The following is a 13,396-nucleotide window of genomic DNA, read 5'->3' as shown; positions in this document are numbered from 1 at the left end:
TGAAAGATTCAGACACTACTGGATGCTGCAGATGCTGGTGAAATTATAAAACCTTTTTTTAAAGGAAACAAAAGATACTTCGTAGGTTTTCATAGTTACTGTTCTTCAAACCAGTATCCATAGTGAAAGCAGAAAGGTAGCACAAGCTCTGTAGAGATTCATTAACAATAAGCCAAGTTGAGTGTGCCATGGGAAGAGAACAGCTCCTGGCTGAAGGACCATGTGCCTGTCACTTCAAAATGGGCATGGGGTGCGTACACGCAAACCTGCAGCCCGTATGTTTTCTCCTTGGGAACTTTTTCCCGGTGCCTTCAGATAACTGCAATATCCACCTCCAAGCAAACAAAACACCTTTCTCTATTCTGGTGCTTGTGAACGATGCTGCTCGGAGGGCTCTTTACTTGTCACAAAAGGAATCCAGCATCTGCAAAGTCTGGTTCCACTCTTCTGTGTTCCCATCAATTGTCAATTCTGACCCAGAAGGTTTGTCTTCCAGCTCACAGTCCCAGATGGTTTCTTGTTCCAGTCTCACACTTTCAAAATGCTAAATAATCACTGTCATGTCCCATTTTCCACTAGGACACTTGATTGAATTTAGAGAATTGTTTCAAAGTAATACTGCAGGAAACCACTTGACTTCACCAAAACAGGAAAAGAAGCCAGCAGAAGCGTGCAGTGTCCTCAGTGCTGGGTTAGACATTCACCATCAATCTGGTGCCTCTCTCCTGCTCTGCGCTAGGAGATGCAGTAGGAAACATGACTTAAAAATCCAGCCTTTCTTCTGTACCTGTCGGGCTGTTGGAGCGGGGAGCAGTGTTAAGACAGACAGTATTAAGCTGGTGCAAGGTCAGGAAGTGGTGTGGGGAAAAAAAGGGGGTAATTTTGTGTATGGGTGTGCTGTCACTGCCTACTCAGCTTTCCTCTCAGCGCAGTGATGGTTATAATGTTGTCACCCCTGGAAATCTCCCCACTGTAGCAGTCCTTCCAACACCGTTTCTCTGCAGCCCATCCGCTGTTAAAAGCGAGGTGGACAAGGCCACCTAATGAGATGGCCACTGGAACCAAACCCAGCGCTGCCACTCTCTAAACACGCTGCTCAGAAGATCCAGGAAACCTTAAGCTCTTATGTTCATTAAGTGAAATAAGACATCTAGACTTTTTCTTCCTCCTGCTTCAGTACTTTCAAGTTTTCCCTATGAAGTTAAATGTAGGAAAAGACTGACATTAAAAAAAAATACCAAAAATATTTAGCTGTGATTGTCTTCTGCAGTTGGCTTGAAAGTTCCTGATAGCTTCTAGCACATGCACTTGCAACCACCTGGTGTGGCAGGGGTGAGCAGCTCCTCCTGCTGCTCTGCTCTCAGGTATGTGCAAGTGAAGGGAGGAATCTCATGTTTAGAGGGATGTATTGAGGCTGCTAGAAGGAGGAGGGGTGCGAGCAGCTCGCAGACTGTTAAGATGTGTGGGAATGGTTGTGGTAATGTCATGCCTGATTCCTTTTGTTATAAGAAAACTAATCTGTCCAAATTTTCTTGCCCAGTAGCAAGGAAATTCAGTGACAGCCTCTAAAGGTGCTTGGCAGCCTCTTCAGGTGTTTTGCTTTCAGGAGCTGTCAAGGCTGTACTAAATTTCACTTTTTCCTGTGGCCTCCTAGCTCTTCTGAGCAGCTGTTTCCCTCCCATCTCTTTTAGCAGCACTTTTCTTTTCTTCTTTCAATTTAAACATGTCCCATCGTTGAGCCCCCTGGGGTCTGGCGCCTTTTATGATGTTTTGCTCCTAAGTGTTAGGTTGTTTTCCTGTGCCTCATCTTTTCTTCTCTTGTCTTTTTTCCAGTGCAGTACTGGGATGGGATGGGGAGGATGAACACTAAATATCAGGAACAAGCAGCTGGTAGAACTGTGGGCAGGAATGGGGTTTACACTGTGAAGCCTGAATAACACTGTTAAGAAATATTTTAGCTCCGTTTGCACAGCAAGTGCAAATCTATACTGAGTTTAAAAATCTTCTCATCTGTGAGATACACTAACTGCAGTTGACATGCAAGCAAGAAATCCATTTGTCTTCACTTCATGCAGACTAATACATATGCAAGCTAATACATATGAAGTATATTTACAAGTTGCACTAATTTTATATGTCAGAACATCAGAAAGTGACTTCTTTGTGGCCAAGCTGTACAGCTGAAGTCCTGGTCTCTGTGGTGCTTTGTCCATAACTCATAACTTAAGAACTTTTGGACTCATATTTGGAAAAATTTCGAAAGCGAAACAAAACACATCCTGAAGTGTGGTTCAGTTTTAATGCCAAAGAAGCTTTTGTCTTTGCTTAGGTGTCAGCTTAATTTAGGTGACTTGTTTTATATTAGGTGCCTCAGCATGTCTGTGCTACTGCTTCTGAAAACAACAGAAAACCTCAGAGCCTCAAAACCAAACTTGCAGCAGTTGAATTTTTGGTCTTCTGGGGACTCTGGGTGCTGACAGCCTCCTCTTTGCTCTTCTCACACGCTTTGTCTCATGCTTCTGCTGATGGCAGAGGATAGTTGGTCTTTTGGAGGAGAGGGAAGAAAGGAGGAGAAAGGTGGTTTATCCAGAGTTGTACTGATTTATGAGCTGCTAGCATTCAATCTGTACATTCAGTTGTGTCTCCTTAGACAGTTAAGCCTGATGATCAGTTAGCAGTATTTTACTGTTGACTGTTTCTGGAAAAAAAATACTTAAACCACCACTGCCTTCACTGAGACCGTTCCTGCAGTGCCCAATTCTCATGCCAAATAGAGTGCTCTAAACACTATGCCATGCTGTAGGTTCTGTACCAAAGGTACTTTGCCAACTTTGCATTTTTTAACTTGAGGTTCATGTAGGAGATAGCTCAGCATTAGATATGCTGTCCGGCTCTGTCTGGTTGCTTCCCCTACAGTGAGTCCAGCAGAAGGAAATGTGTGCTTCCAGCTCAGGTATTTTGGTGCAACTCCAACGTCTGAGCACGGTGCTACCATCCTAACGAAGCTGAGGTGCTATTTTTTATAACACTTGGGTATACGTTTCCTTCTGCTGAGGGGGGTAATAGCTAACAAAGGGCTGGTAACTTACTAACGTGGCTGACACCAAAATCATCCAGAACCCCTTGATTGGTGCTTTGAGCTTCTTGCTTTCACTTAGCTGGACTCTTATTTCAGGCCACGGAGGAATATGTGGTAACCTGTGGTCACCAGATGCATCTTTGTTGCCTGATAATTATCCCAGCCATGCAGACCAGAGCATGCGAACATCTTAACTCCACTGTATTGGAGGGTTTTAGCCCAAAAGGCTCTAATTCAGGTGCTGCTTTTTCACACCGACCATGGGCTGGTGTCTGGACCAGAGGATGGTGCTACAGAATGGTGAGGGATTGTCAGTGGGTTTGTGTCGCTGGAAATCACATCTGTTCCAGCCCAAAGTGGCTGACTCTGGTCCTCGCTCTCACTGTGGCCAACTCAAAAACGTCTTTTACCCTGCCCAGGGCCAATGTGGGTTCATTAAGTGCCTTTTTCTGGACAAGATTTTTGACAACACTGTGGTGCTCTGCTTCGGTGGATGCAGCTGCAACTCGGGACAGCAGTGCCTGTTTGTCTGCCAGGCCAGTGCTTTTGTCCTTCATGTGCCACCAGTGTGGCTGGGCCTGCCTAAGAGGATACTTGGGCTAAGGTCTTAAATTTTCGAGCAACTCTGCAGACTAAAGAGGGACTGAGGGAGAACCCAGAGCTAGCAACCAAATCGACATCTCTGCTGCGGCTGCTTTGGGTCTTCCTGAAGCCCTCACTGACATGAGTGCATGTGAACTGCCTTTGTGGGCCTTTGCAATTCGAAATACACTATATTTATATCCCATTCTCTCTATTAACTTCTCCTTCGCTACATCTGTGCTTTGCATGCCCTAGTAAACTGCGCTTGGGTGTGTGAAAGGGTGAAGACAAGAGGGGAATATAAAAATGGTGTAGTGGTGTTTTATTTTGGCTTTATGAATATTTTTCAAGTATGCTGAAACTATGTGAAGCTAATAACCATGCTTAGATACTGTAGAAGCTGTGTATTGCTGTATTGTGGACAAATAATTTATACTCACAAAAATGAATATCGTGAATAGCCAGATGATTGCTCCAGACTGACTCCACTCATGAAAGCAGGGAGCTGTGCTGTATGGCTTTGCTTTGGTTTTTAAAGAGCTGCTGTTGAAATTGTGTGCTGTCACATGTAACCTGCCAGTTCCTTCCAGGTGTGCCATCACCTGCAGGTTCACGTGGGGCCTCTGAGCCATCCAGATGCCCTCATGTGAAAGGGGCAGTACTCAGTCCTGAAGTGTACCTTGAGTCATCGCCTGTAACGCCTCATTTGGGACCAAAGCTTTCAAGTGCACAGGCAGGGAGGAGCAGCATTTTTGTCACGCCAGCGAATCTGGATTTTTTGGTGGATGCAGGATGTGCATATACACCCCCACTCTGCCTTTGTGCCACCAGCTAGGAGGGAAGGCAGAGCTGATGCCAAACATGTCTGTCCTTTAGAAGGTGTTAGTGCAGGACCTGGCAGCTGGAGCATTTTCAGCTCTAATTCATCCCTGCTTTTTCACCCAAAGCAGGGCAACATGTAAGAGAAAAGAATTCTTAGTCTTGGCAGCTGAAGTTTCTAGCTCCTTAAGCCACATACCAAAATCTTAATGCGTGAGTCCTTTTTTTAGCATTATTCTCCCCTCTCCCTGTGCCTGGTTTTTAAATTCACTGTATTGCTCTTTGCTCTTGATTCTGTCAGCTTGTTCAGAGGCACAGGTTACGGCCCTGACTGATGTGATTAGCTCACAGAAACTTGCTTATCTCGCAGCCAGCAGTAAGGCAATGGTGAGCTCCTTCTGCAGGCTGGGAGAGCAGCACCCGTGCTGCCTGGAGAAGGTGGTGCATGGGTAACTCATAGCTAAATTATGATGGGACCTTAAGTCCAGAGGAAACGTTTTACCCCATGACTGACACGTGGTTCCCTGGCTGCCTCCAGGCAGGTGAACCTGGGCACATACAGCAAGCTGCCTGGCTGTGACTGTGTGTTGCCTTCTTGCTTTATGTACTGAATTATCTGATAGCAGGAGTGGGTCTGTCTGCAGCCCTGTAGTCTGACCTGACCCATGCTTTCCCATGTCTCTCTTTATGCCAGAGTGATGCAGCATCTCTGGTTAAAATGTGATGTAAAAAGGCACACACATACAGTGTTGTCTTTGGATAAGACAGAGGTATTGGGACAGAGGAGGGAAGGCTCTGCTGACAGGAGGTGTTCCTTCAGGATGGTGTATGGTCCCATACCATGTAATATTCTTCTTTAACCTTCTATTTATTTATTTTTAAAGTATCTGTATAGCAGAGTTGTGCCCAAATGTCTAGTAACGCTGTGATCATTGTAAACACTAATTAAGATACCCATTTTTTGATGTTCACGGTAACAAGTTCTGAAATAAACGGCTTCCGGGCCATGACTATTTCCACAAACTATCTGACTCCAGAGCCTTTTTTTTTTTCTTTCCCCTTCTGCCTTTTTTTGGTTACTTTTTCCCTGTTACCAGACCCACTGTTACCATGTGCACAAATGGCTTGGAGCACTGCAGTAGTCTGAGAGCAAAAACACAGCTGCACGGCTCTGGTCCAGGGCTGTGATGTGGCTGCTTCCTGCCTTATGACCCTCTTGATCTCCTCACCTTTTTTCATCTGCTTCTGAAGGAAGTTTTGGTTCAGCTGCCCATTCTCAGGCATGAAGCTCATTCCCATGACAGCACCCCTGCTTTTTAGCAGCAAATCTAGCCCTCTTGATATGACAATGGCAAGCACTAAAGAGAAGAGCACATACAAAAGGAAGATTTTGCACCTCTTGCAGGAGTTTACTTTGTTCAGAGTGGATCAGTATTGAACTCATTCTTTGGTCAGCATTCAATTCTAAGGCATTAATGTACTCTGCTTAAAATTCTTCAGCTCTTCTTTGCTAACCAGAAAAATTCCTTTTCTGGATGGTGCAAGACAAATGGTTCATCAGAGGATGAAGAGGATTTGACTGCACCAACTTGGTGGGACTGTTGAGCAGCAGAGCTCATAGGAGTCCAATCCAGAAAATTTACAATCCAAGGAAATAGATTGTCCTTATGAGTGATAAATGATTCTTCCAGCCCATTAAATGAAAAACTACCAAAAGCCAATAGGCAAGATAAGCTGTTTTCCACTGCAGCAAGGAGCTGTGTGAAGTTGGATCCTTTAGCCCAAAGATAAAAGGGTGCAGTTAGGAAAAAAAAAAAGCTATGACGTTCACAGGCAATGCTGATTTGGCCCTTCAAACATGACACAGTGAGTGCTAGGTATCACTCTTCCTGCTATGATTCATACCATAGTCCTGGGCTGCACTGTTTTTCCCTTTCCCATTCCTTTTCCCTTACAAAGCTGAGATGGACATGTACATCTGCCATTTACACCTGTACGTCTGGCGGGGCAAATGTGGATAAGTCTGTGCACTAAAGGACTCTGCACGTTTGCGAAGCATGACCCCCTTCCCAGGTCCTCTGAACCTGAAGAAGAGGTTGGGCAGTTTCTGCTGCAAGACTGAGGAGTTCCTTGCCGCGGTTAAAGGCATGTCCTGCTTGCAAGCACCAGGACGCTGGTTGGCTCAGATGTTGCTCAGCCTGATTAAGCTGGTCGGGACTGTTGATGTCTGCCTCGTACTAGCAGATAAGTAGTTTTATAAGATATTTTAAATTGTCATCTTAACTCTAGGCTGCTTCTTCTGGACATGCTAGCACTGCATAATATCGCTGCACCACCCCTTTAATCTCTGAGAGAATGGCACATGCATACATCACCTCACAGCACAAGATAGAAATGCGATTCGGATTCCTTCATGCTTTGATTACTGGCTTTCCTCTGCTTACATCAGAAGTGAGATTAAACTTCCAAATGTCGCAGCTTGATTGTATGCTGCAAAGTCTAATTTTCTACTTTTTAAAATATGCTTACTTCATACTTTGTTAGTACTTTGTCATGACTTATTTGACAAGTATATTGCCTATTTCTTACTAAACAAAAATCTCACAGGTCTTTGAGAGATCTTGTTCATATCCCAGACTTTCTTTCATGTATTTAATTCAATTGTTAAAAATAATACAATATTCCTATACTTTCAACACTGCAACCTTCCTAGAATGCTTATTTTGGTGGTATGAGGACACAAGTGAGACTCCAAAGCTGACTCCTCATTTCTGATGCAATGTAGTCATTAGTTAAGCTGTTCACATAGCCTAAGAGCAGTATGTGCAAGGAGGAATAGAAAGAAGGTAAAAATAGGAGTGAGTTTTTGACAGATTGTTCAGCTTAGGTTGATTTTTAAATTCTAAACCCACTGCAAAGGTAGGTGATGAAATCAGGGTGTCAGAAACTAATTGCATAATTTATTTGCATATAGTAATTAAATGTGTGAAATACGGTGGCAGTGCTAGCTGCAAAAAGTGTTAAACGCAAAGTCCTCTCGTACAGTTACTGTACAAGTGGAAAAGAAGTCAGTTTACGTCTGTAGCACTTAAAAATCAAGCTAACTGGTGCAGTTAAACTGAGCATGTTTTGTCTGTTATCTCCCATCTTGTGTTCTCAAGTTGGGCACACTGTTCTCCAGCTCCCCTCTTTCACTTGGTAAGAACCCACTGAAAACAGCTCACAGACCTACAAATACCATCAGCACTGTTATTGCCAATTTATTTTTTTCCCAAGCACTATAATAGAGATTGTTTTTATGCATTAGAAGCAAGACACTTCCAGGAGGGTTTGCTACCAGTGCACAGCTCCTTCTGAATGGCTGTGCTAGTACATATTTGTGGCTAATTTTGATATGCAGAAAAAGGACAATATAGTGGTTTAGGCTTCAATTTAGGACTGGAAAGCCCTGGTTTGTGTCTCTGTTCTATCATAGGTTTTTTATGTGACCCTCAACAAGTCACTCAGCTTCTTTTTGCTTCTCTTTCTCAGCTGTAAAATGAGATGAGTGAGTCTTTATTACCTCACAGAAGTATAATAAAGCAAATGTATTAAAGAGGTTTAAATGTTAGTTTTCAAACACAGTTCTTGTGTCTAAATCTTAATCTAGATGCTCATAAAAATACTTTTCTCTATACTGGCATCAGAGGTAAGATGTTGGTTGTGGTTTCTAAAGACAAAACTACTTGCTTCCCAGTCACAACATTTCAAAGCTGTTGCTTACACCTGCACATAACAAACATAAGATGTACCCAAACATAAGATGCACCCAGACATAAGATGTACCCTGTTGTTGGTCCTGTCTGTATCTGGACTTTGTGAAGCATTCTGGTGGTCTCTGGGGAATTTTCTCATCCAGGGAGAAAACCAAGGTGCTGTGCCTATTTGCACCTGAGCTCCTAAACTGTTCCACCATTTTTCCACCCTGTAATTGTGGGACAGGTTGGTGCACAATAATTTAAGTAAGGTTGAGCAGTTCTTCCTTCCGCAGTTTCAAATGTGTAGGAACATTCTTAAGCATTCTCCATCTTGCACTTCTGCACTGAAAAATTAGTACAAACCTGATAACAAAGCAAGCGTTCATGCAAGAAGTACAACTGAGAGAGTGAGTTACTGGAATGTCCTCATTGCTAAATGTCTGTCACGTGTGTCATTTGCAGGTACCTTTCTGGAGATTCGATTACTCTCTTTCCCAGTGGCACTGGCACTGGCTTCCCTTCCTCTGCTGCGTCTCTCTTTGTCCCGTCACCACCCAGTATTCTCCAGCTGACAAACCAACAGCTCTTCAGATCCCCACGCAGAACTTCTTCATCCTCTCTTCCTGGTCGTCTCAACAGGGCGCTCTCGCTGGGTACCATCCCCTCCTTGGCCAGAGCAGGTAAGTGTGCATGAAACTTTCTGTCCCCGTGGAAATGACAGTGGGGTGGTACAGTGGACTGTGAGGTATCCACGTTATCGTCTTGTTCAGGGATTGCTGCTCCTGTGACACAGAGGAGTATCCAGCATTGGTATTTGGAGTTTTTTGGCATTGAGAAATTATGCAGTGTACCATTGCCACCTTGGTGAAACAAAAAGTCTCACTGAGTGCTTGCCTGCTCTGGGTTTACTGAAATCCAGAGTCTTCTCCAGGTGTTTGTGGCAATATGGCACAAGCTACAAGTCTGTGTGTGGGTGAGAGACAGAAGGAGCAGTGAGACATGGGCCAAAAAATGTGGCAGTTTCTAGGATAATGCTGCAGCAGAGAGCGCCGTCTTGCAGGGATTTTTCTTAGTTCATTCATTTCTCTAGCTCACATTGCTAGCAGTCTTGCCAGATCTACTCAGAGCAAGAGAAAGACTGGCAAACCTTGCAGCAGCAGCAGCATGGCAGCTTTTGGGTACAGCCTTCGCCTTCCAAAATGCTACTGGAGGGGGCAGGGGCAAACCCACCATATGGCTGGGATTCCCCCTGCACGCTGATCCACCCTTGTGAGAGCTGGGCTTTCTTTTGCTAAGGTGCAAAGTCACACAGACTGAACAGAGCACACTATCAGGGCTGAATATTTTTCGCAAACAGCAAGGTTTTCAACATCCAAAGCTGTTTGCCAATAATTATGTGTATCAAGTGCCTAAGAAAAATAATTGATTTAAGCTCTGGACAGATCTGTTCTGCTGCACCTGGGAAAAGTGGATTATTCCAATGCTGTCATATAGACTACCCAGGAAAACAGGGACGTTTTTCCTACCTACATTTACTACCCATCCTCTTCTGAGATTGATGACAAGATGATGCAGTTATGTTTTTGAAGGATAGAACTCCAAGTAGCTGAGCCAGCTGGGTTCAAAGTGTTTCATTTTTGCTTTTTAGATTCTGGCTACTTGTTCAGTGGAAGTCGACCAGCCTCGCAGTCATCTCACTCCAAGGAATCTCCTACATCAGGTAATACCCTTGGCCTTCCCCTGCAACTGTCCCTGCAGGGTTTGCACTGAGTGGGTTGAAACACATGGTCCAAGGTTAATTCTTTCCTCCTGCTCGCATGCCAGTGAAAATGTCAGTTCTGCTGTTAGGAATTTTGCAGAGTTCTAACTAGGGGTGGGATTGCATTAAAATAAGGTGCTGTATGTGTTGGATGTCCTTGTTTCTGGGAGAGCTCACAGTGAAATCAGAGAGACCAAGCAAGGATCCCTTCCCTGCTCTCCATGTTGAGATTCCTTTAATAGGAGACTTTAAACTGTTTCTAGGGCAGCTCTTTTACTTCACTTACCTTTGCCAGTCCAAGCAGCTGCTAATTTGGCCACACTGTCTGCTCTACCCTTTTGCCCCCATGCCCTAGAGCGACCTGTCTGTTACCCTTCTGACCCCAAATGGATGTTTGGCTGTTTGTGCTGCCCAAGTGTTTGCTGCTGGGAATGCAGTCACAGCCTGAGCTAATGCCAGTGTGCAAACCTCCTTGCATCCCGGTCTTTAAAGAACGTGCCAGAATTAATTTACCAGCAAACCACATGTGTAATGCAGGCTTTCCAGAATGGACACAACTGAGAAGAGTTGAGAAAATTCACCTTGCTCCTGATAAACCCATCTCTAGTCTAAGTCACTCTTGAGTGTACCAAAGTGCATGTGGAATTCCGTTTCTATGTTTTGCAGTGTGGGAACTGGAATGGAATAAAGCATTTTAGTACAGGATATGTTGGACATTTCCAACCTCTGTTCCCTTTTCTTGTAGAATTGTTAAAGAAAACTGTTCGTATTTTATTTGGATTATAATCTCATTGTTTCCTCTTTGGGGATGCTTCCATTTCAGAGCACTTCTCCCTGCTGTCAGGCAGCTGTGCTCCCTCCCGCATCCCCTCTCCAGCCCCGTCGGTGACTGGCTCTGTGACTTCCAGCTCGGGTTCCTTGCGGTACCGTCGGCCACTCATCAGCCCTGCCCGCCTGAACCTGAAAGGACAGAAGCTGCTGCTTTTCCCATCTCAGAATGAAGCTCTGCTCACCCCAACCAGCTCAGAGGAGCACACCCACTCAGACAGCAACATCTTTGCCACCGAGTTGTCCTCCTTTCCAAAGAAGAACCTCAGTGAGCGGGGAATGCACGGTATGCTGGCAACCTGCTGTGTTCCTGGAAATGCATTTGTAGAGGGGAGTAGCAAGCAAAACCATGCATCATCTGGCCACACAGTCAGATGGGAAACCTTCAGAGAAAACCCAGGGTGTGACTGGTGGGCTACCAAAGCTGCCTTAAGAATCTACTGGCCTGGAAAGTCTCTTGTCTGCCAAATCATGTTTTCTCACTTTATGGTGCCCCAGGGATACTACTGCCACTGCCTTCACCCTTATTTGGATAGCTCCTTTAACCACAGATGTGGTGATGCTGATATGTACAGTGTATGAGATAAAGATGCAAGCAATTTCTGCTGCACAGCAGTGGAATTTGCTGTTTGTTTCCAGCTCCTGTCCTCAATCCTTTCATGATTTTACCAGGCAACCACTCATTACTCATGTCTAGCTTTAGTACTTCTGCTACTTTTGGCTTCCAATGGTGCCTTCTGATTTTTTGCTGTCTTTTTCTCCTTTCAGATATGAGATCTGCTATGGAAGGAGGGAGTATTTGCAGTGATAATTCCATCAGAAAGGAGGATCACTCATCACACTCATCTACCTGTGTGGTAGACACAACTACCAAAGGGGAAGATTGGGCAGGCTGGAGAGGTAGGTGCAAGTCATTTGAGTGCTTTCTGTACGTGTGAGCATTTCTGTGAGGGTAACAGAGATCTTTCCTGTGCTGCAGTAGTGATCTGATCTTGAGATCAAATAAATAAGTAGTAGCTATTCCTGTTCAGCTACTCCTGTTCTTTGGACTGTCTGAAGAGTGCTGACAGTGCTAAGCTGAGACAGAAGGAAAGGAGTGGTGGGGATACGAGTGTTGAGAAGAGCAATGAGATGAAAAAAGAACCCAAGAGAGCAGTGGCATCTTTCCAGACAGGAAAAGTGCTTCAGCAGTTTCTGCTTATGGTGAAAACACTGGACAAAGAGAAAGAAAGAGCTCAACATGTGTTCACTGTTACTTATCAATTCTTTAATATCTCTTTCTACTATTCCCTTTTTGGTTTGTGTTGTCCTCTTTTACAAAGGTCGTTTTGGTAACTCCGCACTCCGAGGTCTGCTAGCCGTGAGCCTGACTCTCAATGCTATCTTCACATCAGCCTATGTCTACCGGAGCCTGCGTTGATTCGTGGCAACACTCCCTTTCTTGCTGGTTCCACCTGCTTCTGTGGAGACAAGAAGAATTCAACCACGGCTTCATGTTTAATGGCTGTGCCACTGGTGCATGCTGTTTTTTAAAGAACTACTCAAAAAAACTGTGCTCAGTTGTCATGACAAGGAACCCAGGTAGCTGCTGCCACCACTTCCAGGTAGAACATATCACAGGATTGTCCCTGGAGGTGGCAAGCAGAAGTCCCAGAAAGCTCCAGTTAAAAGCATGAGGCCAGTCAAATGGCCCATGCGCTTTCTTTCAAAGCAACTGACCTGAGACACAAGCCTGAAAACGTGTAAGACACATTTTTAGGAACCTATCCCCAACTCTTCTTTCTGACTTATTAACCTCAAGCTGATGGTGCTGGTAAAATGAGGAGAATTAGAACAAATGAGCTGGAGAAGAGGGATGGCTTAGTAGCTGGTGCTGGGCTTTGGCTACTTTTAACGGCATTCCCGGTGGTTCCTCTTCTCTCTTCCCCTTGGCACTCTCCTCTAAATTATCAGTGAATTTTCTTTAGTTGCCTTAAGCTTGCCTAAGCACATGGGTGACCTTGGCTGCTCTGTTACATTCTTGCATCTCCTGTGTTCCTGTGCTTCCCCCTGGGCTGTGCCCTGAGGCCACTTTCACCAGTTGCTATCCTGGTCATGCTGGTTCTCACAAACTGGAGTCTGTACATCCCTCCAGCCAGCGCTGTTGCTGTAGGTATGCACAAACCCCAGACAGACGTCCTTTTGTGGTTTGCATTAGAAAGAGGAAACCTGCGCTTTGCTCTACCCAGGAGGAATGAATTCTGAATTCTGTTACAGTGAATTCTGTAATAGGGAAGGATCCCTCTGTGGTTTGCACCAGAGTCAAAGCACTTCAGCTCACAACTCTGCTGGTGTTTTCACTGAAGCAGCAAGTGGCATAGCTTGTTCTTGCTGTAAATCGCACAAATCTATTCTATTAGAAGGAGCTGTTTGGTTATATACATTTATCCAGAAACTTGACGCCCCAATCTGATACTGGGATTTGCTAAGTAACCATTTAAGATAATTTTTACTTAGTTAAATGCCAAGGTGCTCTCAGTGGGAAATGTCAAACCTGCTTCTGGACAATTCAGCCTTCTGGATAGATGATTCTTTTCCAACCCAAAGGAAGTA

The 13,396-nt window shown here is 44.6% G+C and overlaps 1 protein-coding gene across 1 annotated transcript in view; it reads left to right on the top strand.

The window, feature by feature from the left end:
• Nucleotides 1-12,224, top strand: part of TMEM201 (transmembrane protein 201) — a gene marked incomplete at its 5' end in the record, with an annotated part of 18,118 nt that extends 5,894 nt beyond the window's left edge. Inside the window, 5 exons of the mRNA XM_010195033.1 lie at nt 8,680-8,897; nt 9,866-9,937; nt 10,800-11,090; nt 11,573-11,704; nt 12,127-12,224. Of these exons, the coding sequence (XP_010193335.1) occupies nt 8,680-8,897; nt 9,866-9,937; nt 10,800-11,090; nt 11,573-11,704; nt 12,127-12,224 (811 nt within the window). The remainder of the gene's footprint in view (nt 1-8,679; nt 8,898-9,865; nt 9,938-10,799; nt 11,091-11,572; nt 11,705-12,126) is intronic.
• Between the last annotated feature and the right edge of the window lie 1,172 nt (nt 12,225-13,396).

This window comes from Mesitornis unicolor, unplaced genomic scaffold, assembly GCF_000695765.1.
Source record: "Mesitornis unicolor isolate BGI_N332 unplaced genomic scaffold, ASM69576v1 scaffold46631, whole genome shotgun sequence".
NCBI lineage: Eukaryota > Metazoa > Chordata > Aves > Mesitornithiformes > Mesitornithidae > Mesitornis > Mesitornis unicolor.
This window is presented reverse-complemented; position numbering and strand designations above follow the sequence as displayed.